At 41.1% G+C, this 25729-nt stretch overlaps 1 protein-coding gene across 3 annotated transcripts in view; it reads right to left on the bottom strand.

The window, feature by feature from the left end:
* The window catches only part of EFHC2 (EF-hand domain containing 2), a 195379-nt gene extending 170144 nt beyond the window's left edge, over window positions 1-25235 (bottom strand). For all 3 annotated transcript variants that reach the window (XM_072818319.1, XM_072818320.1, XM_072818321.1), the window contains exon 1: window positions 25105-25235. In XM_072818319.1, the coding sequence (XP_072674420.1) occupies window positions 25105-25146 (42 nt within the window). In that variant the 5' untranslated portion in view covers window positions 25147-25235. The remainder of the gene's footprint in view (window positions 1-25104) is intronic.
* Window positions 25236-25729: the final 494 nt, after the last annotated feature.

Below are 25729 nucleotides of genomic sequence, written 5' to 3'. Positions count from 1 at the left end.
TGCTCAAGCACAGAGCAGCCACAAAGGTGAGAAAGGACCTCACAAGGGTAAGGACAAGGGGAATAGGAATGAAGGGACATCCTATATTTAGATAGGACAAGGACCCTCAAACTATCTTTGAGGAAGGGCAAGTTTGACTGTTTTCCCAAAATCATTTCAGACTGATACTTTTGCAATATACAATAAAATTAATTCTAAGAAATTAAAATAAATACAAAGACATAAGACCTTACAAGCCCACTGATCACAGCCTTGGATGTCATAGCAATGTCAAATTGTTATATAAACTTCTGAAGATTCCCAGTGCAACAAATGGGCACCATACTTTAAGGAGCACTGCCACAGCAGGCATCGGGTAAAGAAACCAGCATCTGTGATTGGATGTATTAAGGAAGGAAGAGCGAGGGGAGGTGACTTGAGAATTTCATGCCAGCCTCACTTCCACTTTAGAAGGGGTGGGGAGCAGAAGATGGGAGAGGAAAAGCACTAAAGAGGATGAAGTACTTCTCTTAGCTTACACACTGCTGCCACTCTCAAGCATGGTTATAACTGCATAGGCTGGTTTTCTCATTTCTGACATTTCTGGAGGAAACTAAACCAGTGGATTAAATTTGAAGCACTTTCAATGAGTCTAGTCCTTCCTTTCCCAGTCACCACCACAACAACAAGGGGAAGAAATGAGCTGGAAGGAGGAAGGGCAGAGGAGGTGCACCTGCTACCTACCCTCAGACACATACACATACACAACTGCTATGAACTCTTGCTAGTGTGTTCCTGTCCAGCTAGTGACAATAACTAAAAATACCAAAAAACAGAGCCTTTTATTTTATAGGTATATTTTCGTATTTGAGAGAGTGAGTGCTCTTGGGGGCTAGGAGCAGAGGGAGAGGCAGAAACTTATGCGGGACTCCATGCTGAGTGGAGAGCCTGAGGCAGGGCTTGATCCCATGACCCTGAGATCACAACTTGAGCTGAAACCAAGAGTCTGATGCCTTACTGACTGCACCACCCAGGTGCCCCAAAAGCCTTTTATTTATACATAAGATCTACCAATGCTGTGAAAACTGAGGAACTACAATACATAAATTCAGTCAATCAAGTTCCTGATAAATTGACAAAGAGTAGCAGCTAGATACCTGTTAAATACTTCCAATTCTTTTGCTAAATACAATTAAATCAGCCAGATGTAATTCTTAAAAAGAATACTTCTAGTATGAAAAGAACTATTACTAAAATTTTTCCAGAAGTCTTGGCTTGTGGGTTGTGAATTCATACATTCAAATCCAAAAGAATGAAACACACACCTCCTTAAAGTTCAGTAATGCCGATTTCTTTTTGTTGTTGTTGCTTTAAAGATTCTATTTATTTATTTACTCGTGAGAGATACACAAAGAGAGGCAGAGACATAAGCAGAGGGAGAAGCAGGCTCCCTGTGGGAAACCTGATGCAGGACTTGATCCCAGGACCCTGGGATCACGACCTGAGCCGAAGGAAGCTGCTCAACCACTGAGCCACCCAGGCACCCCTAGTAATGCTGCTTTCTATTATTATTCTCATCAGCATAGCACGTGAAATTCCATTTCTGCACTATGAGTGTTAGTTTGAAATTTCAATTCAGACTTGTATACCTTAGAAACTAATTGCTTGAGGATTTGTTCCATATGAGGTAAAAAGTCCACAGGGCACTTGTCTCCAGTGTTCACCCCTCCTGACACACATATAGACACAGTTGAGATTTGCCTTTGTAATCCCTTAGGACCACATGACGACCTGTCCCTTTCCCTAGTGACTGTGACATGGCACTCCATCACAGTTCCAAATTAGGCAAACATCTCAGTGAATGACACAGTGAGGATATACTATCCCCAGAACCAGTGCTCCTCGGTGTCTCAACTCCCTGGGTCCCATCACCCTTATAAGAACAGGTGGAAAGGTGGCAGCCAGTTCCAGACTCCACTTGATGTTTTACATCAAATTAATCACTGATACCACCACCCTCTCCTTGTTGCTAAAAATTGGAAGAGTAATTTTATCACATGCTCAGATTGATTACTGAATAATCAGTCAATTGTCAGGGCCACTACAGAAGCCATAAGTAAAGCTAAGTCGAACTGAGAAGCAGGCTCTACTCCTCAGCACCGAGAGTTGTTTATCCTAATCTCTCCTTCAGAGCTCCAGTACATCAATCTCATCCTTTCTTTCTTTCTTTCTTTTCTTTCTTTTCTTTCTTTCTTTTTTTTTTTTAAAGATTTTATTTATTTGACAGAGAGCAAGAGCCGGAGAGATCACAGAGGGAGAGGAAGAGGGAGAAGCAGACTCGCCACCGAGCACGGAATCCAACACAGGGCTCCATCCCAGGACTCTGAGACCATGACCTGAGCTGAAGGCAGACGCCCAACCAACTGAGCCACCCAGGCGCCCTCATCATTTCTTTTTAGTCTGCCAGGTAAAGCCCAGATGCTTTCAAAGTATGTAAGATGGTACTGGGCATGTTAGCTGTTCTGGCTACAATCCTTTTCATTTCAAGGCAAATCTCAGAGTATGCTTTGTCATCATTCCCATATTGTAGATGAGGATGCTCAGACAGGTGGTTTAAGTCATTTGCCCAAGGTCACTCAGCTAGTGTTAACTGCTTAATCCAGGATGCACACTCAAATGTGTGTCTTTAAACATGGGGCCTTGTGTTGTTTGCATCTCTTAGAGAAAAGTGCTAGATTCCCCTCCCCCCTGTTTACATCACCAAGGTTGAATTAATACTTTTACTTTGGACAAATATACTAATGCAAATGATCACCATGACCATGAACAGAGTAGATAAAGGGGCCTAAAAATTAATAGCTGAGGGCAGCCCTGGTGGCGCAGCAGTTTAGCGCCACCTGCAGCCCGGGGTGTGATCCTGGAGACCCGGGATCGAGTCCCACATCAGGCTCGCTGCATGGAGCCTGCTTCTCCTTCTGCCTGTGTCTCTGCCTCTCTCTCTCTCTCTGTCTCTATGAATAAAATAAATAAAATCTTTAAAAAAATATTAATAGCTGATACCACCACCCCTTCCTTAAAAGCAGGACAGCTATTAGTGCTGTAGAAAGCTCTTCCCAGTTACCAGCAATTACTGGAAACCTGAGGATGAAAGAGAGTCAGTTTGTATTTAATATTTCCACGGACATTCATGACAACTGACTTTTCGAACTACATTATGAGGTTAATGGAAAATAATGATTATAGAATTACCTAAAACTATCATTCGCAGATATTCCTGCTTGACCAAGTTTGGGACTAGCCGGCTTCTGTTCCCTGAATAGTTTTTCTTTTCTCCCTTCATATCATATTTATTTTAGGAATCACTTTCTCTTTTCTTCTTTTCTGTACTTTTATAGAGTAAAAAGAAGTCACTCAGTAGATGCTATGAACCTCCCAGAGAAAATAACAACAAAATTGCCTCAGATATAGTGGGATCTTAAAGTGCAGGACTGTAAGAGCATGAAAGCTATCATTACTTATTAATAAAACTAAACCACTCAAAAAGAAAGCCCAGATGTAAAAATAAAAAAGCCAAGTCAAAGAAACCTTCAAACATTTTTTCAGCTAATTCTCTTTCCAAACATAACTTGGAAAATTGTGCTCATGATTCTCAGCCATCAGCTCAATGTAACAATAAGATTGGTTTTATATATTTAGTAACGCATTTAAATCAGTAGAGTGGGAAATATAATTTAAGTCAATAAGATCTAAAGAGATGCACAGCCCCTTCCTCAAAAAACTGAATTTTTTTCTCTAAATAATTCAGTTCAAAGCACCCATCAATGAAAACAAGTCTAAAGACTTCCTCCCCCAAAGTCAGTTAAAATGACTGGCTCATTGTGGTTGATCAGTACATCCATTTCCAAATTGCTTCTCCCTTGCCGGTCTCCATTTAGAAGCCAAAAACGGCAAACACTCCACTTGTTTCTCTGTCTCCTTTCAGAAGTCTGTTCTGGGATTCTGGAAAAGGCTTTTGTCCACTTCAGCCAAGGGACAAGTGCAAGTGACGCTGCCCGTAGCTCACCTCTTCTTGCCCTGAGATGCATATGTGATGCCTAGAGCTGCAGCAGCCACCTTGAGATCGTGAGCAGAAAGGTGGGGAGGATCCCATAGATGCTGGCTCAAAGCTGAGCCTTTAAATGTATGCCAGTAGCCACCCAGTTCCAGATTTCCTGTTTTGTGAAAATAATAAATCCCTGCTTATTTAAGCCTCTACTGGTCACATATTCCATTATTCACAGTTTTCTACTAATGCATTTAGTTTCTAAAAACTGTGCTTGAATGCTTTAAAAAAAAAACAGAATAAGATGATTAAGTGATCTAATGGGTAATTTTCTTTATACACTGACAAAAATAAATTTCCTCTCAAGCACAACAAATACTAGTAAAATTTATCACCTCCACTGACTTAAGAAACCTGAGATTAATTCTAGAATTTATGAAGAGCAGCAACTGGTTCTACAGATAAGACCAGAATAGAAAAGCTAAAGGCAACTGTGAGTGGTATACCATATGGTCAATGTCTCTGGAGATGGAAACCAGGAGTCCATGGCCTGGACCAGTACCTTCTTTAAGGATATTATGGAGGAAAGTCTACCTCAAGCTAAAACCAGGGAGTTGTTTACAGAATGGGGGTTCATGAATGTGTGTGTGGCTGTGTGCCTGCGCCTGCATGCTAGGGGTAGGTAGTGAACATGAGCTCCTAACCCCCAAGTTCAGCACTCCTATAATAACACACCAGCTAGAATAGTATTCAATGCAAGCAAAGGGTCAAAGAAGATGGCAACAAAAAATAAAGCACAGCACAAGAGTCACATCTGACTTCCTTCTCCCCTCAGCAATCTGTGGGCTTTAGGACTATGGGCCACTCAGGGGAATACCCGTGGGTTCAAAAATCTTAGGTCAGAGTAGAGGGGTGAGATACAAGGGCAGCATAGCTTCCAGTTATACTTGGTGAATTGCTTAAGACTTACAGGGACAGAGGCAGCTTTGTCTCATAGCTGTGAGGACAGTGGGTGACAGAAGCCCAAAGGTGGGAGGGGATGATGATTGTGCAATTGTGCTGAGTGTGTCATAGGACTTGAATCTGAAAATGTGCATCAACAGTCCCTGATCCCACAAAAGCAAAGACTGAAACAAAAATTATAACAAGATCTGATACTTGTGACAATAATATTTAATAGTGGGAAAGGTATAGGGACCTAAATGGAAAAGAGGTTTCCAGGCTTCATTTATAGTAAAACACTGAAAGCTACAGCCCAGTCTATATAAGTCATACACACACACACACACACACACACACACACACACGCTGTAATATCCAGAACCACTATGAAAGCTATACTAAGGCAAACACTCAACATAGTGACTTGACAATCCTATATGTTATGTAACTGTCACCACAAGAAGTGTGGTCACCATACAAGGTTATCACAATATTATTTACTCTATTCCCTATACTATACTTTTTCATCCCTGTGCCTTATTTTGCAACTGGAAGTTTATACCTCTTAGTCACTATATTGTACACCAGAAACTAATATAACATTATGCATCAACTATACTTCCAAAATAAAAAAAATTTTTTTAAAGTATATATACTCGGGGCACCTGGATGGCTCAGTCAGTTAAGCATCTGCCTTTGGCTCAGGTCATGATCCCAAGGTCCTGGGATGGAGCCCGGTGTCAGGCTCCCTGCTCATCAGGGGAGTCTGCTTCTTCCTCTCCCTCTGCCCCTCCCCTCCACTTGTGCTCTTACTCTGTCTCAAATAAATAATAAAATCTTTTTTTAAAAAACCATATAAATTCAAAAACACTATAAGTAAATCAAGATGGACTCTTAAAAAAAATGTTCCAGCATCCATGGGAAAAGAAGAAAAGAGAAACAGAGGAAAGAAACAGAAAACAGAAGTACTATATCAGATGCAAGCATTAACACACCAAAAATCACCTTATTGGTGATTCACAGGAACTACATGCTATTCACAGGAAATTCACTTCGAATTTAAGGATAGAAGTCCGTTGAAAGTAAAGATATGGAAAAATATATACCAGGCAAATACTAATTTTAAAAAAGCAAAAGTGGCTCTGTATCTAATACACTAGACTCAGAGCAAAGGAAATTACTAGAGCCTATAGAGACATTATATAATGATAAAAGAATCAATACACCAGAAAGACACAACAAACTTAAATGTGTATTACCAAACAAAAAAACCTCAAAATATATGAAGCAAAGAAAATAAAGTTAAAGAAGAAATAGATCCACAATTATAGGTGGGGACTTCAACAATCCTCTCCACAATGAACACATGTAACCAAAAGAACCTAATTGACCTATATACAACCCTCCACCCAACAGCATCAGAATACATATTCTCTTCAAGTGTGCATAGAACATTCACCAGGCTACACCATACTGTACACCATAAAAAAGCAGCTTTGGCAAATTTAAAAGAATTAAAATCATACAGATTATATTCTCTGTTAATGGAATCAAGCGGCACCTGGGTGGCTCAGTGGTTGAGCATCTGCCTTCAGCTCAGGTCATGATCCCAGGATCCTGGGATCAAGTCCCGCATGCAGCTCCCCACAGGAGCCTGCTTCTCCCTCTGCCTATGTCTCTGCCTCTCTCTGTGTGTTTCTCATGAATAAATAAATAAATTCTTTTTTAAAAAAGATAATGGAATCAAACTAGAAATCAGTAACAGAAAGACAACAGGAAAAAAACCTCCAAATGCTTGGAAATGAAACAACACACTTTTAAATTATATATGGGTCAAAGAGGAAATCTCAGAAATTTTAAAAAATAGGTGGAAGTGAAAGAAAATGAAAATACAATGTATCAAAATATGTGTGATGCAGGGGATCCCTGGGTGGCTCAGCGGTTTAGTGCCTGCCTTTGGCCCAGGGAGCGATCCTGGAGTCCCAGGATCGAGTCCCACGTCGGGCTCCTGGCATAGAGCCTGCTTCTCCCTCCTCCTGTGTCTCTGCCTCTCTTTCTCTCTATGTCTATCATAAATAAATAAATAAATAAATAAAATTAAAAAAAATATATGTGTGAGCTAAAGCAGTGTTGAGGGGGAAATTTAGCACTAAATACTTAACACGAGAAATGAGGAAAGGGGGCACCTGGGTGGCACAGTTAAGTGACCAACTCTTGGTTTCAGCTCAAGTCCTGATCTCAGCGTTGTGGGATCCAGCCCTGCATCAGACTCCATGTTGAGCAGAATCTGCTTAAGTAAGGTTCTCTCGCCCTCACCCTTTGCCCTCCCCACTACCTGCTCTCTCACTCACTTTCTCTCTTTCAAATAAACAAATCTTTTTTAAAAAGGAGCAAAGGTCTCAAATCAATATCCTAAGTTTCTACTTCAAGAAATTAGAAAAAGAGTAAAATACACTAGAAATAAGCGTAAGGGAGGAAATAATAAAATTTAGAGATCAGCAAAATTGATAAACACAGGAAAATAGAGAAATATCAAATACAAAGCTTGTTCTTCAAAAAATATACTAATAAAATTAATCTCTAGTAAGACTGAAAAAGCTTTTATTTTTCTTTAAGATTTTATTTATTTATTTATTCATGAGAGCGACAAAAAGAGGGGCAGAGACACAGGCAGAGGAAGAAGCAGGTTCCCTGCAGAGGAGCCTGATGCAGGACTCATCCGGGGACTGTGGGATCACGACCTGAGCTGAAGGCAGATGCTCAACCACTGAGCCACCCAAGGGTCCCTGGAAAAACTTCTAAAAAGAGTTAAGATACAAACCATCAATATCAGAAATGAAACGGAGTATCTTTATAGATGCCATAGCCATTAGAAGGATAATAAGGGAACACTTTGACCAACTTGACAACACACAAATTCAACAACTTAAAAAAAGTGAACCAATTTCTCAAAACCACAAACTACCCAAACTCAGCCAAGATGAAATAATCTGAATAGTAACCTTTAAAGAACCTCAATTTATAACTAAAAGCCAAAAAGAAATCCGTATGCCCAGCTGGCTTTACTGAAGAATTTTACCAAATATTTAAACAAGAATTAATGCCAATTTTATGCAATCTCTTCCTGAAAATAAAACAGAGGGAACTCTTCCCAACCATTTTTTTAAGGTTTTATTTATTTATTCATGATTTTATTTATTTATTCATGAGAGAGACAGAGAAAGGCAGAGACATAGGCAGAGGGAGAAGCAGGCTCCACGCAGGGAGCCCAACGTGGGACTCGATCCCGGGTCTCCAGGATCCCGCCCTGGGCCGAAGGCAGGTGTTAAACCGCTGAGCCACCCTGGCTCCCCTTCCCAACTCATTTTATTGTCAGTATTATCTTGATACCAAAATCAGAGAGGACAATTCAAAAACAGAAACCTACAGGGACGCCTGGGTGGCTCAGCAGTTGAGAGTCTGCCTTAGGCTCAGGGCATGATCCTGGGATCCAGGATCAAGTTCCGCATCCAGCTCCTTGCAGGAAGCCTGCTTCTCCCTCTGCCTGTATCTCTGCCTCTCTGCCTCTCTCTCTCTCTCTCTCTCTCTCTCTCTCATGAATAAATAAATGAAATCTTTAAAAGAAAAAACAAAAACAGAGAACTACAGACCAAAATTTCTCATGACCATAGATGCAAAAATCCTCCACCAAAAAAAAAAAAAAAAAAAAAATGAAGAAGTTGAGTCTGGCACTATATACAAAGAATTATACACTATGACCACATGGGATTTATTATGCAAGGCTGGGTCAACATTTCAAAATCGATGTAATCTACCCTATCAACAGATGGAGAAAATTCAAATCATTCTATCAGTTAATACAGGTTAAACACATTTGTTAAACACAACACCCATTCATGATAAAGACCCACAAAAAGAATATAGGAGAGTTACTTGGTAAAGAACATCTACAAAAAATCTATAGCTAACATCACACTTAATAGTGAAAAACTAAATGTTCTCCCAAAATCAGGAACAAAGCAAGAATGTCTGTTCTACTCTTATTCAACACATTATTAGAAGTCCTACTAACTACAGTAAGGCAAGAAAAATAAATAAAAGGGATACAAATTGGAAGGGAAGAAAAAGAACTACCTCTATTTGTAGGTGACAGGGTTGTTTATGTAAAATCATTCACAAAAAAAAATTCCTACAACTAATAATTGAGTTCAACAGGTTCACAGGATGCAAGATCAACAAATAAAAGTCAAATCACACTTCTATATGCTAACAATGAACATGTGAGACTGAAATTTAAAGCACGGTATCATTTACAATCACTGCAAAGGTACAGGATCTGTGAGCTAAAAATTACACAATGTTGATGAAAAAAAAAATCAAAAAAGGCCTAAAGAAATGGAGAGACAGATCATGCTCATGGGTTGGAAGACTCTACATAATAAAGATGCCAATTCTCCCCCCAAATGATCTAGAGGTTTAGTGTGACCCCATCAATACCCCAGCAAAGTTATTTGTAGACAGAGACAAGCAGATTCTAAAATTCACATGGAAAAATAAATAAATGAATAAATAAATAATAAATAAAATAAAATAAAATAAAATAAAATTCACATGGAAGGCACAGGCTCTAGACAGAGAAGAATCTTGAGAACAAAAAGTAAAGTGGAAGAAACCACTATACCAGATATTAAGGTTTACAGTATTACTATAGTAATAAAAAGTGTGGCACTGGCAGAAGGACAGACATGTAGACCAACAGAACAGAAGACAACAAAAAAGACCATCCAAATGCTCAAATAAGTTTTTAAAAAGGTGCAAAAGCAATTCAATAGAGGAAGGATAGCTGTTTCAACAAATGGTGCTGGAGTAATTGGATATCGATAGACAAAATAAAATGGATCCTGGCCTAAATCTCATACCTTATATAACAATCAACTCAAAATGAATCACAGGCTTGAACATAAAATGTGAAACTATGAAAATTTTAGGAAAAAACAGAGGAAAAAAATCTTCAGTATCTAGACCTGGGCAGAAGAGTTCTTAGACTTAACATCAAAAGCACGATCCATAAAAGGAAAAATTGATAAACTGGACCTCATCAAAATTAGAAACTTTTTTGCTATGCAAAAAACAGTTAATAGGATGAAAAGACAAGCTACAGACTGGGAGAAAATATGTGCAAACAACATCTTAGCCAAAGGGCGCTAGTATCTAGAATATATGAAGAATTCTCAAAGCTCAATGGTAACACCACAATCCAACTAAAAACAGGCAAAAGATATAACCAGACATTTCACCAAGGTGAAAATACAGATGGCAAATAAGCACATGAAAAGATATTCAACTCATACATAAGACATCAGAGAAATGCCAAGTAAACCCACAATGTGATATCACTATACACCTATCAGCTAAAATAAAAAATGGTGGCAACACTAAATGCTGACTAGGGTGGACAAACTAGATCACTCATACGCGGCTCTGGGGAATGTAAAATGGTACATTCGCTCTCAAAAATAGTTTGGTACGTTTTTTGTAAAACTAAACATGCAAGGGTGCCTCAGTCAGTTGAGCATCCAACTCTTGGTTTTGGCTCAGGTCATGATCTCATGGGTCATGGGACTGAACTCCTCGTTGAGCCCTTGCACTCAGCATGGAGTCTGCTTGAGATTCTCTCTTTGCCCCGCCCCTCCCCTCTCACGCTTTCTTGCCCTTTTGCTCTCTTTCAAATAAATAAATAAAATCTTAAAAAAAAATCTAAACATGTAATTCCCATATGATCCAAAAATTGCCATCTTGGATAATTATCTCAGAAAATGAAAACACATGTCCACATAGAAATGCCCAAGCAGCTGTATCCCTAACAGCCAAAAACTAGTCATCACTCAGATGTTCTCCAGCAAGTAAACAGTGAGAGAAACTGGTACATACATGGAATACTACTTAGCAATAAAAATGAACAACTAATATATGCAACTAGCTAGACAAGTCATCAAAAAATTAAGCCCAGGGATCCCTGGGTGGCGCAGCGGTTTAGCGCCTGCCTTTGGCCCAGGGTGCAATCCTGGAGACCCAGGATCGAATCCCACGTCGGGCTCCCGGTGCATGGAGCCTGCTTCTCCCTCTGCCTGTGTCTCTGCCTCTCTCTCTCTCTCTCCCTCTGTGTGACTATCATAAATAAATAAAAATTTTAAAAAAAATTAAGCCCAGTGAAAAATAATAATAATCCCAAGAGGTACATACTGTATGTAATTCCATTTGTGTAACTTTTCCAAAGTAATGAAATTTTAGGGGGCACCTGGGTGGCTCAGTTGGTTAAGTGTCTGACTCCTGATTTCAGCTCAGGTCATGATCTCAGGATCCTGGGATGGAGCCCCAAGGTGGGCTTCCTGCTCAGTGGGGAGTCTGCTTGTCCCTCTCCCTGCGCTGCTCCCTGTGCATGTTCTCACTCTTGCAAGCAAGCAAACAAGTAAAATTGGTTTTAAAACACTTATAAGTGGAGTACAGATTAGTGGTTGCCAGAGGTCAGAGATGTTTAGGGGGGCAGTTGTTAGGAAGGAGGTGGGTGGGGTTATAAAAGAGCAACAGGACGGATCCTTGTGATGCTGAAACTGGTCCGCATCTTCACTGTCAGGGTGGATCACAGCAACCTACACACTTGAACCATACAGACTAAATGCACACACACAAATGAGTATAAGTAAAGCTGGGGAAATCTTAATAGAATCAGTGGATAATATTGATGATAATATCCTGGTTGTGCTATTATACTACAGTTTTGCAAAATGGTACCAATGAGAAATGGAGTAAAGGGCATGCATTTCTATATTATTTCTTAGAACTCCATGTGAATCTATCATTTTCTCAATAAAAATTTCAATTAACGATAAAATGAAAGAGAGGGTCTACTTTCCTTGGTAACTAGGAGACATTCCACACAGGTGCTTTTTATAAAGTCTGAAGTACAAATGTGAACACAGATGAGCAATAAATGAGTCACAAAAATGAGATGGAAACAGTCACATAAATGATAAACCAAACATCTCTGTTTCAATTGCCAAATCCATGTGGTGAAGAAAAAGTAGTCTAAATTAATTGTAAGCCAAGTGCATGGACCTGTTCCCCCTACCCGCCCCCCAAACTCCAGCAATTGTGACCATTCCCCCTCTTTGCAGATGCCAAGTGCATAGTCAGGAAAGTAAAAAGGTTGTTTGGCCTTCAGCTGGCCAGTCTGGTCACTATGTCACAGATCGAATTCAGGCATCCTGGGGCCTGGCTAATGAGAGAGTGAAAATGCCTATTTCCCCCCTTCCTTTTGCTTTGGTGACCCCCTCCCCCTCTGAGTTGGCTCTGCCCTTTCTACAACTATAGTAAGAGGATAAACTTCTCAGGAAATGGCCCAAGAAATCCCCTTACGTTTGCACTGGTGCATATCTGGAATCCTGTTCTCAGGAGACTGGTCTCTTAAGGGGCTCCTGCCTAATGAATGCTCAGAGAAAAATGTGCTGCTTCCAGAAAGAGCCAAACTGGATGCCAACAAGGAAAAGAGAAATGTCCCTCCGCATGGCACAAAAGGCCACAGAAGAGGCTTTGAGTCACAACTTGTATGTGACATCTTCATGCTATCCTAGATGCTTTACGTAAGCCATGCATCCTGAGAGGCTTATAACCTATTTAAGCCACAAAAGCAAATGACTTTTTTCCTCTCTTATGTTCACTGTTGCTAAAATAAGAAATACTCTGCTCCACCGTGGCAGTGGAAGATACAAGCGAGAAATTAATTCCAGAGATGATTCTCCTGAACTATGTTTATTCCCCCCCCCCTAGTTTTTAGGGATAGCTGCCACAGGTGGACAGCGGCACCCAAGAGGCACCTATTAAGGGCCTGTCAGGGGTCAGGGATAGCAACCCAAAGGGCAATCAATCACAGTGTCTCAGTCGGCAGAGGAGTGTCACAATCACACAAAAAGGGCAGCCCCGGTGCCTCAGCGGTTTAGCGCAGCCTGCAGCCCAGGGCCTGATCCTGGAGACCCGGGATCGAGTCCCTCGTCGGGCTCCCTGCATGGAGCCTGCTTCTGCCTCTGCCTGTGTCTCTGCCTCTCTCTCTCTCTCTCTCTCTCTCTCTCTCTCTCATGAATAAATAAAATCTTTAAAAAAGAAAATCACACATAAAGAACGCAAAAACACAGCACAGGCAATATAAGCCAATCAATGGGTGGTGTGGACAATGTAGGTGTGTTCAGGGTTATGTGCAGACAGAGAGAGGCTCCTGCTGAAATGATTGGGGAAGGCTTTAATGAGAAGGAGGGAGTAGAGGCACCCTTCAAAGGAAGGCTAAGATCTAGCTGGGAACAGGGAGAAGCAGGAGAATGCTGTCAGGAAGAAGGCAAGTAAATCAATAATTGACTGGTTTAATAATAGAGTCCACAATATATTCAAAGGGCAGCAGTGAGTATGCCAGTTTAACTGGAGTATTTTTTTTTTATGATAGTCACACACACACAGAGAGAGAGAGAGAGAGAGAGAGAGAGAGAGAGAGAGAGGCAGAGACAAAGGCAGAGGGAGAAGCAGGCTCCATGCACCCGGAACCCGACGTGGGATTCGATCCCGGGTCTCCAGGATCGTGCCCTGGGCCAAAGGCAGTCACTAAACCATTGCGCCACCCAGGGATCCCTAACTGGAGTATTAAGCTTGTTTTCCATTATGGAAAAGAAAACTGGTAAAAAAGAATAGTGTCATTTGAGTTTCTTTCTTTCTCCTCTTTTTTTTTTTTTTTTTTTTTTTTTACAATGGTGGTATATTCATGTGTTGTCTGTATATTAAAAAACAGAAACAGGGACGCCTGGGTGGCTCAGTGGTTGAGCGTCTGCCTTTGGCTCAGGGCGTGATCCTGTGCCCCTGAGTTCCCCATCGGGCTCCCTGCAGGGGGCCTGCTTCTCCCTCTGCCTGTCTCTGCCTCTCTCTCTGTGTGTCTCTCATGAATAAATAAAATCTTAAAAAAAAAAAAACAGAAACAAAAATGTTTTAAAGGAAGAGATGCTGGGGCACCTGGTGGCTCAGTAGGCTAAGCATGGGACTCCTGCTTTCAGCTCAGGTCATGATCTCATTGAGCCCCCAGTCAGGGCCCATGCCAAGTGTAGCCTGCTTAGGATTGATTCTCTCTTCCTCTCTCTCTGCCCCTCCCCCACACACACAAAAAAGGAAGAAGGAACAAAAGAAATGCTGAGGAGGCATCTAGACTCACAGGTATCAAGTCTGTGGCTGGTGTGGCCAAGTCTTTAACTCCCAAAAGCCATTATTTACTGCCTTATCTCTTTCCCAGCTCCAAAAATAGATGGTGAAAAATCAAGTTCCCAATACCCCTCTAGCAAAGGAGAGCCACATGACCCAACTTTAGCCAGTAAGATGTAAGAGGGAAATCTGGGGGTGCTGAAAAACACTTCACCTTCTCATACAAAAGCCTTTTCCCCCCTCTCCTTTCTACTGGTCTTGAACATGGTTATGAGACGTTGTGATGTCTGGAACTGAGGCAACCACCTTGCAACCATGAGGCCACAGACCTAAGGATGAAAAGCCAACATTCTAATGATGGCAGAATGGAGATATCAAAAGAGTTTGAGTCCTTTATGACATTCATCAGCCACTGCCTAAACCTGAAACTGCCACACACCTCTACAGTTCTTCTGATGAGAAAATCAATTTGGCTTAAGCCACCATTAGTCAGGTATTCTGTTACTAAAAGCCAAAAGTCTATCCTATAGGACATAGCTATAAAATTTAAGACTACAAAAGCAACCAAAGTTAGGTGTTTGATCCCCGAATAGGCAAGGGACTCTAATTTCTGAACCCCAAATTAACATCTGGGATTAGCAATAGAATATTATGTCATTTCCAAAGTATGTATGGCAGCTTTAAGAAGTGGCCCAGTCTGAAATAATGGGATTTCAAGGACATTTCAATAGTTCTGGAAACAAATAACAAAATACTTTAAATCAAAATCATCCCATGATGTGGCACCAATAGACACTTATTTCTGTCCTGTGATTCCTCACCACCAACTCCTTTCTTTTTTTTTAAAAGATTGATTGATTGATTTATGATAGACATAGAGAGAGAGGCAGAGACACAGGAGGAGGGAGAAGCAGGCTCCATGTCAGGAGCCCAACGCGGGACTCAATCCTCAGACTCCAGGACCACGCCCTGGGCCAAGGCAGGCACTAAACCTCTGAGCCACCCAGGGATCCCCCACCAACTCCTTTCTTTGGCTATTTTCTAACAGTTTTATTGAGGTATAACTTATACATCATAAAGTTCACCCATTTACAATACACAATTCAGCAGAGTTTACTGTAATTACAAAGATGTACAACTACGATCTAACTTTAGAACACTTTCATCATCCCAAAAAGAAGCCTCATACCCCATTAGCAATCACTCCTCATTTCATTGCCTCCCCAATATGGGTCTAGGCAACCATCATCTACTTTCCATGTCTCTAGATTTGCCTGTTCTGTACATTTCACACAAATGGGCTCATACACTGTGCAGTCTTTTATATATTGTTTTTAGTATCTTTTTGAAGTCCACCCATTTTGTAGCATGTATCACTTTTTTAAGATTTCAGAGAGAGAGATAGCACGCAAGCAAGTGAGCAAGCAAGTGACCAAGAACAAGCAGGGACAGAGGGAGAGGGAGAAGCAGACTCTCCTGCTGAGCAGGAAGCCTGATAAAGGACTTGAACCCAGGACCCTGAGATCATGACCTGAGCTGAGGGCAGAAGCCTAACCAACTGAGCCACCTAGGTGCCCCATGTATCAGTATTTTTATGGCCAAATAATATTCCATTGTATGGATATACTACATTTTATTTATCCATTCATCAGTTGATGGACAGTTTGGTTTTTTCTATTTTTCAGCTAATATGAATAATGTTGTTAAAAACATTCACATTTGTGTTTCTTTGTGGATGTATGTTTTCCCTTGGGTATATACCTGGGGGTGCTGCATCATATAGTAACTCTACGTTTAAACTTTTGTGAACCTGCAAACTTTCCATAGCAGCACTGTTTAATATCCCTACCAGTGATGCATGAGGGATCCAATTTCTCCATATCCTTGTCAACACCTGTTATTTTCTTTTAAGATTTCATTTATTTATTCATGAGAGATCCAGAGAGAGAGGCAGAGATATAGGCAGAGGGGAGAATCAGGTTCCCAAAAGGGAGCCCTACGTGGGACTGAATCCTAGGACTCCGAGATCATGCCCTGAGCCAAAGGCAGACACTCAACCACTGAGCCACCCAGACGTTCCACGTGATTTTATTTATTTTGCTTAGCATCTGGTTTGTGACTTTACCCTATTTTCGCCTATGAGAATGTAAGCTCCCAGGAGAGCAGAGACTCGTGTCTGCTGTGGTTCACTGCTCCACCCCAGAGCTGGAACAGGCACAGGCACCGGGAGGTGCTCAGGAAATAGTTGTTAAATCAATAAAGGAATGAACGCACATGGCACCCAGGTGCCCCTGTTACTGGTTTTTTTGTTGTTGTTGTTGTTACAGCCATCCTATGGACTATAGAGTTTTGATTTGCACTTTCCTAACAAATAATGACATGAGCATCTTTTCATGTGTTTGTGGCTATCTGTAAAGGTTTTCTGGAGCAATGTCTATTCAGATCCTTTGCTCACTTTTATATATACTGGATATAACTCCCTCATCAGATAATACACTTTGCAGATATCGTCTCCCATACCATAGGCTGCCTTTTTACTTTTTCAATAGTTTCTTCTGAAGCACAACTTTGGCTATCTGTTGCAGCAATATCTGTAAGAACAAAAGAATGGAAATAACACAACTAGGGCATCCCCGGTGGCTCAGCGGTTTAGTGCCATCTTTGGCCCAGGGCCTGATCCTGGAGACCCGGGATCAAATCCCACGTCAGGCTCCCTGCATGGAGCCTGCTTCTCCCTCTGCCTGTGTCTCTGCCTCTCTCTCTCTCTCGCTCTCTCTGTGTGTCTCTAATAAATAAATAAAATCTTAAAAAAAAAAAGGAAATAACACAACTATATATCAAAGGGGGATGGGTTGAACAAACTATGGTATATCCACACAATGGAGTACTATGGAGCTGTGAATGGATCACACATTCAAAGGCATGAGGAAAACTGTACACTGAGATCTCCAAGATACACTGTTACAAGAAAAAATGGAAGATATAAGAGAATGTCTGGAGTATGCTGCCATTTGTTTAATAAGAGGTCATGTGAAAACATTTTAAAATTAGCTGTTTCAGAACCAGAGAAAGAAAAGATAAAAAAAAAAGTTTGAGGTTAAGCTACTTATAGAAGAAAGGGGGAGAGATAACAAGATTGAAGGATAGGGATAAAAGCTATACTTATCTGAATGCACCTCACTTTGTAAATTTGACTTTGAAACCACATACGTGTTTTATTTTTATACTATAATAGAAGTTCTAAAAGATATATGTGATGAATCAGTGAATTCCACTCCAGAAACCAATATTGCCCTGCATGTTAACTACCTAAATTTTAAATTAGGGGAACCTGTGTAGCTCAGTCCATTAAACATCTGCCTTCGGCTCATGTTACATGCTACTACATGGACGAACTTCAAGAAGGTACTAAAAACAATATGTAAAAGACTGCACAGTGTATGAGCCCATTTGTGTGAAACGTGCAGAACAGGCAAATCTAGAGACATGGAAAGATGATGGTTGCCTAGGCCCATATTGGGGAGGCAATGAAATGAGGAGTGGTTGCTAATGGGGTATGAGGCTTCTTTTTGGGATGATGAAAGTGTTCTAAAGTTAGATTGTAGTTGCACATCTTTGTAATTATAGTAAACTCCGCTGAACTGTGTATTGTAAATGGGTGAACTTTATGATATATAAGTTATACCTCAATAAAACTGTTAGAAAATAAACAGCCAAGGAAAGGAGTTGGTGGTGAGGAATCACAGGACAGAAATAAGGGTCTATTGGTGCCACATCATGGGATGATTTTGATTTAAAGTATTTTGCTGGGCAGCCCGGGTGGCTCAGCCATTTAGCGCCGCCTTCAGCCCAGGGCGTGACCCTGGAGACCCAGGATGGAGTCCCATGTCGGGCTCCCTGCATGGAGCCTGCTTCTCCCTCTGCCTGTGTCTCTGCCTCCCTCTCCCTCCCTCTCCCTCTCTCTCTTTCATAAATAAAATCTTTAAAAATAATAATAATAATAAAGTATTTTGTTATTTGTTTCCAGTAACTATTGAAATGTCCTTGAAATCCCGTTATTTCAGACTGGGCCACTTCTTGAAGCTGCCATTCATACTTTGGAAATGACATAATATTCCATTGCTATTCCCAAACGTTAAGCATCTGATCTCGGGGTCCTGGGATCAAGTCCTACATGGGGTCCCTGCTCAGCAAGGAGTCTGTTTCTTCCACCTGCATCCTCCTCCCTGCAATTCCCTCTCGAGAGTTCTCTATCTCAAATAAAATAAAAATCTTAACTTTTAAGTTAAAAAAATTTTTTAAAGAAGAGAAAAAAGCAAAAGCAAAATGAAATGAATGAATTTAACTGGGTACTGAGACTCCTCACTGAGCACAGAGCCCCACACAGGGCTCCATCTCACTACCCATGAGGTCATGGCCTGAGCGGAAACCAAGAGTCAGATGCTGAACCTACTAAGCCACCCTGACACTCCATAAAGCTTAACTTTTAAGTCTCATATGAAATTAAGTCTTATGCAGTGAAACACCAGAACACCTGCACCCCAATGTTTCTAGCAGCAATGTCCACAATAGCCAAACTGTGGAAGGAGCCTCGGTGTCCATCGAAAGATGAATGGATAAAGAAGCTGTGGTCTATGTATACAATGGAATATTCCTCAGCCATCAGAAACTATGAATACCCACCATTTGCTTTGACGTGGATGGAAATGGAGGATATTTTGTTGAGTGAAGTAAGTCAATTGGAGAAGGACAATCATTATATGGTTTCACTCATACAGGGAATATAAAAAATAATGAAAGGGATTATAGGGGAAAGGAGAGAAAATGAGTGGGAAAAATCAGAGAGGGTGACAAAACATGAGAGACACCTAACTCTGGGAAACGAACAAGCGGTAGTGGAAAGGGAGGTGGGGGGGGTGGGTGACTGGGTGATGAGCACTGGGTGTTATGCTATATGTTGGTAAATTGAACTCCAATAAAAAATATACATAAAAAAAGAAAAATTAAGTCTTAGGCTATATTTTTATTCATATTGCTTTGCCACATGGTTTTAGTAACTTATTTAACATTGTCAATGTATTTTCATGTTGTAAACAGCATCAATTAAAATGAATTTACCTTTTATTTAAATGAAATCACCTGAGCCTACTTTATAAAAGTAAATCCCATCTTAGATTAAAACATTTATTGAACAGAACTGCATTCTGCTGCCTTATGAATTTTTTAAATGTATAAAAAGGAAAGAAAGGTAAGCTAAGCTTGATTGCCTCTTTGTTTTTCAAGAAAAACTGGCTAAAAACCATTTTTAGTTTTAAATAGGGGTGAAAACTCCTTTTGCTCATACCACATACCATGTTTCATACCTTACTAGGGCCCTCAATAGTAGAGACTATGAGAGGATTTTTAGGCCTACTTGGATAAGAAGAAAAGGGGGGGAAAAATCAAGTAGGAAATGTTATAGTAAGGGGAAAAAACTATGCACCACTCGCCGCCCCCCCCCATCCCTCCCCCCAAGTTGATATCCTTTACAGGAAAGGAAAACCACACAGAACAGGTAAGCAAAATTAACAAATCCACAGAAACCTATTAGTCTTTACTCAGAAGAGACAATTCTTACTGGATCATTACATCTACAGCTCATGGATCATGCTAATGTACCATGGGCTGTAGAAATCACTTGTACACAGGAGGTCCCCAAGAGCTGAAAAGCATTTCAAAGGTCCCTCTGGGATAAAAAGACTGAGACTTGGGATGAAGACAATCAAGGTCTCCAAACTACTTCGAGACATGATGGTTGCAAAACACTGTGGAGGTACCAAATGCCACCAAATGGTACACTTTGAAATGGCTAGTGGTATATTTTATGTTGTGAATTTTACAGCAACTAAAAAAAAAAACAAAAAACAAAAAAAAACCTTACTAGGATCGGTTGAGACTATTTGCTGGAAGGGTAAGAGAGGAGATCTGGCCTGGGAGGAAACTAAAGTTCTGAATTTAAAACCAAGGCACGAACTGGTGGAGACTACTCTAATGAGAACGTGTTTCACACTCTGCAACCACGATAACAAACAGGTTTTACTGCAACCCAGTTCACATGCACAGGTGACAGAAACAAAAGTTCCTGGAAGAACACTTACCGTTCCCATGCCATCATACATTACTCTGATTTTTTTATTCTTTTCTAGTCCATCTTGTTTCTTACTATTTTTTTTTTAATGCTGACCATGATTCATTAAATTGATCTCCTACCGTGACTCGCAAACTCTAATGGACTCAGGTGTTGGGTTGAGGGGTTTGCACCTAATGCAGGTTATTTTAAGGCAATGGAATTAACCACTATGGACATAACCAAGAATCTGTAAGCAGAATTTTAAGATTGGGAAAAACCTCTAACCTGTGAATAAAGTGATTGTTTTACCATTATCTTTGTCACTGAACTAAATTTAAATTGATTTATCCACCATCACCTGATGAAGTCAATATGTCACCTATGTATTACTCATAGTATGTCCTTCAGCTGTTTATCATTTAAATTGCTGGTAAATTTCCCAAAGAATGTTATTTCTTTATATATTAGTAAGGAGGCTTATACTGGTCTAGATAAAAATAAATGTCAAGGTATTGCCCACACTCTTTTGTAAGAGAGGCAGAGAGGTTCTGAATTTGTTTTATCCTACTGCTGTGAATTCAAATAATGTTTTTTCTTAAGGAAACAGTTGCTTCACTATAAATTAGAGATGGACTATTTACAACAAGCCCTCCTAAGATGGTGGCAAGGCATAAATAACAAAGTGTACTCATTATTCATCAGGGGCATTCAGGACCAGCTACACAACCATCTGTCCAAAATGCTGTAGAAAAGATTTTCAGCTTTGGCTAGAAATGTCCCTTTTAACTTTAATATCCTATTATTTTTGACAATATGCCTCAGATTCTTTAAGCTCAAAATAAATCCAGCATGTAAATTGTTGGAAAAAGATACCATGTGTCTGGAATTTAGCTGTGACCTTTTTCCCTAAGGTTTTCAATTAATTCACATCAACATAATTTTAATGTCATCATTGGTACAAATGCTAATATTTTAGAAAGCACAATACTTCTTGTATTTCAGAGCTAGAAGTATAGGCTGCACATCACCTAGCTGTGGGCAGAAATCAATCTATTGCTCATGATGGACTACCAGCAGCTAATTAAGGGAGAAACCAGTTCCTTTTTAATTTCTAAGAAAAGCAGTAAAAGTTAGCTTGTGTTATAATTTTAAACCCAAACAGCCAGTAATTATGCTATCTCCAGGAGGCCAAGGTTTTTCACTTGATAATTTAATTCAGCAAGCAAGGTTCTCTAATAGCAGGAGGTAGTGGGGGGAGGGTAATTAAAAAAAAAAAGCCAGATTTGGCTCTACTGACTTTTTGACTACTCTGTGCACCAGAGAACACACTTTTAACTAAGTACAAGGTTTTAAAAGAATATTAATTTTTTGGCAACACAGTACCAAAGTTAGTGCCACAAAATTTTCTAAATGCAGCTGATTTAGGCACATAAAAGGACACTCAATATATAGTTTGTTAAATGACAGCCCGAGGTATCTAATAAGTATACTGTCATTCCCTAATTCATACACACACTCACGCATGCACACACACACTCCTACTGGTCTGAGGCATAAAGTAAATAAATATTTTTAAATACAGTCACAAGGTACACCTGGGTGGCTCAGTGGTTAAGCATCTACCTTTGGCCCAGGTCATGATCCCTGGGTCCTAGGATCAAGTCCCACATCAGGCTCCCTGCAGGGAGCCTGCTTCTCCCTCTGCCAAGGTTTCCACCTCTGTCTCTCAGCAATAAATAAAATCTTAATAAATAAATAAATAAATACATACATACATACATACATACACAAATCTAGAAGCAGACCCACGTCTATTGGATACTCGACTTAGAAGACAACAGGCTCTAAATGCAGTTGATCATGCTAAGCCCCATGTCACAAACTGAAACTTAAGAGTTTTGGCTGTCCCAATCATGAATCGCCAATCATGAATTGCCTGATCAGCATTAGTTTGGTAAACTGCCTAAAAAGCCCCTGCCATATCCCATAAGGAAAGTAACCTTATAGTGATCAATCCAATTTGATTTTTTTTTTGCCTAGTATAATGCCCCCCCCATGCCTATAAAATGTCTTGCTGTAAGAACTGTCCAGAGCTCTTTTCCGCTAAACTAGATGCTGTCAATTCATGAACTGTGGCATAAAGCCAGTGGGATCTTTAAAATTTACTCAGCTAAATTGTATTCTTTAAAAAATGCTTCTGGGTCAACTGAATATCCATATGGGAAAAAATATAACCTGACCCCTACTTCTTTTCATACACACACACAAATTTATACTAGATTAGAAACCTAAATGTGAAAGATAAAAATAACAAAATTTCCAGAAGATAACAGAAAAATATCATCATGAACTTGGTGTTAAGGACCAATTTCTTAAAAAGGAATTAAAAAAACCACTAATCTAAAAGAACAATTACTCATCAAAAACACCATTAAGAAAGTAAAAAGGCCAGTCACAGACTAGAAGATATTTACCAACACAGATGCCAGACAGAAGAGTTATATCCAAAATCTATATAGAATTCCCACATATCACTAAGTAAAAAAAGGCAGATAACCCAGTAGAAAAGAGTAGACAAGAGACCAACAATTACTACACAAAAGAGAATATCCAAGTGATCAATAAATGTGTAAATCATGCTCAAGATCACTAGGAATCAGGTAAGCACAGATTGAAACTAGAGTTTCACTATACTGGCTGATCAAAAGAACTACAATTTAAAAGACCAACCTTATCAACTCTTAGGATGCACAGCGACAGGAACCTAGAACATGCTGCTGGGGATTTAAACTGGTATAAGCACTTTGATGGTGTCTACTAAAGCTGAATGTATAAAAACCCTATGATGGAGCAATTCCACCAGCAGACATAAACAAGCATAGTCACAGCAAACTATTCTTAATAACCCCAAACAAGCATATATAAATGTCATACTCATGCAATGGAATACTACAGAGCAAGGAAAATGCACAAACTACCTCTGCAGACAGCCACAAGGACAAATCTCACAAATATAATACTGAGCTAAACAGAAGCCAGTCACAAAAGAACACCAGACATTTACATGGGCACAAAGTTCAAAAGCAAGCAAAACCTCAATGGTGTAGTTAACTCTGGACAGGAACAGAGGGGGAAAGAGTGATAGGCAGGGTTGCCACATAATATACCAAGATGTTCAGTTAAATTTGAATTTGAGAACAACAACAAATAATCTTTTAGTGTAAGTAGGTCCCATGCAGTATTTGGGACATATATTTTTATTTGCTAAACCTGGCAACCCCAGACAAGGGAGATGTTTTTGGAGTGTGTTTCTTGATGTTCGTTTTGTGATCATCCATTATGCATTTTTCTGCACATGTGTACTTCACGATAAAAAAAAAGGTATACTCTGTACAGCTTTGCAGATTGTAAAGATCTCATCAAAGCACTGCTTTTCCTTCCTGCTCTTAATCACTGCATGTGGGAGCTGTGGTACTTCTGCAGGAGGCAGACATCAGTAAATCTGAAGTGTTTGGGCCGAATGCTGCAGGCTATACTTTCGATTTTTCCCAAAATTACTCTTATGTAGCATACTTCGTTACTTCTGCAATCTTTGTTCACGTCCTAGGCCTCTCTGGGGTCTTTCTTATTTGTGTGGCTGCCTTAATCTTAGCAAGGGGCAATGCTAGGCTGGAAGGCCCGCCTCTAACCCATGAGCTGAAAAATGCACAAACCAGTGTTCAGCAAAGCAACTTGGTCCGGCCAGCTGCTCCGTGGAGGTCGGAATCCAGCGGCCAAAAGCTGCAGAGGAAATCGGGACTTTTGGGCCAACAACTTGGGAACACTTTTGAATCCACAAAGTCAAATGCTTCATTCAATCCGCTTCCTGCTTTCTAAATGTACCCGACGATCGCACAAACACGCACGCACAAACACGTCGAGGGCATCCCTCTAGTTAAATCCCACCAGTGTATCACCGGCCTTCTTCCCGGAGCCGAAACTGGCAAACCCAAGTAGAGTGAAGACCATTGTAAGGAAAAGCACAAATCGCTTTTCGGCTGGTGTTTAAATAAGGGGCTACTTGTTATTGGCAAAATTCTCTCGTGCTCTGGGTTTTTGGCGTCGTCGGGTGGTGTGTTTTGTGCTTTCATCTTGTTTTGAAACGAACGCCTCCAAAGCCTCAACGAAGAAAAAAAACTCCCAAGTTCGGACACTTCGCCCTAGGAAGTTTAGGATCAAACTTTCGGGGCTGGTGGAACCCTTCCCTATCTGCCTCCTGCAGCTTCGAGAGCGCCAGGTAACAGTAACTACATTTCTCTTTCATACTATGTATGAAGGACAAGGACTAGGCACCTGGTTGCCTGGAAGAAACCCCATTTCACACAGAAGCTGTGTAGCTCTGGCCAGTGAGGGAGTGACTCATCGCTCCGTGCCTCAGTTTCCTCAACTCTAAAATGGGAATAAAAATAGTACCTAAACAGCAAATACCGGGTAGGGCGACAACACAGCACCTGGCCCACCTTACACGCTCAACGATGATTGCTATCAGCGTCACCACCGCCGGCTACCTGTCCAGGTCCTGCCACCTACTAAAGGCTACTTACATTATCTAATGTAGCTAAGGTAGGAGGTGCAGTTGGAGAGACAGGGAAAGGGGAGACAGAAAGTGAGGGTTTCACTGGCCCACAAAGTTTGGTCCAAGTTGTTCCCAATGCACAGGAGGTGAAGCAACAGGATGCCCGAGTATGGTCAGGGGACGTGGCCACGGCCGGACCCCAGATTCTGGCCAGCACCTCTGACCTCGGGCGCCCTCGCTACTCACGTTGCGGTTGAAGCTGTTGCCAGGCAGCAGCGGCAGGGCCATGGCTCTCAGCGTCCGAGGGTCAAGGGCGGAGAAGAGGACCCACAAGCAGCGCCCGCCTTGCGGCCGCGTTGTTTAAACCCCCCCCCCCCAGGTTACCTAGAAACGGGAGGCGGCGTCACGGAAGTAGGAGGAGCTGCGGCGGGCCGGAGGGGGCGGGGCCGGAGGGCCGGGGCCGGGGCCGGGGGCGGGGCCAGGCTGGAAGCTCCCCGCGCGCCCCTCCCCCGCCCAGCCTCACCCACCCAGCCGGGTGCAGGTCTCCGGAGGCTCCGCTCTGCACACCCGCCGTGCACACAAACACTGACAACCGCACCGCTCCCCGCCCCCGCCGCTTTCTGGTTTAACCCCTTTATAGAGCTCAAGCTCCTCTGCTTCTAAGCATATTCTTTGGCCATTTGCCTTTTACATTTAGTTCCAAAACTGCAAGTGCAGAAAACAATGTGACATTCGTGTGCTCTCAGAAATGAAACCTCGCCTACTGCTACATTTACCTCAGCTTTTATTTTGTAGTTAAAACGTTGGAGATGAATCCAAAACCACACGTCCCCACCCCAACCCTGTGAAAACCCATTCGGTCTAACCAGCG

This window comes from Canis lupus, chromosome X, assembly GCF_048164855.1.
Source record: "Canis lupus baileyi chromosome X, mCanLup2.hap1, whole genome shotgun sequence".
In the NCBI taxonomy this organism is placed as follows: Eukaryota; Metazoa; Chordata; class Mammalia; order Carnivora; family Canidae; genus Canis; species Canis lupus.
This window is presented reverse-complemented; position numbering and strand designations above follow the sequence as displayed.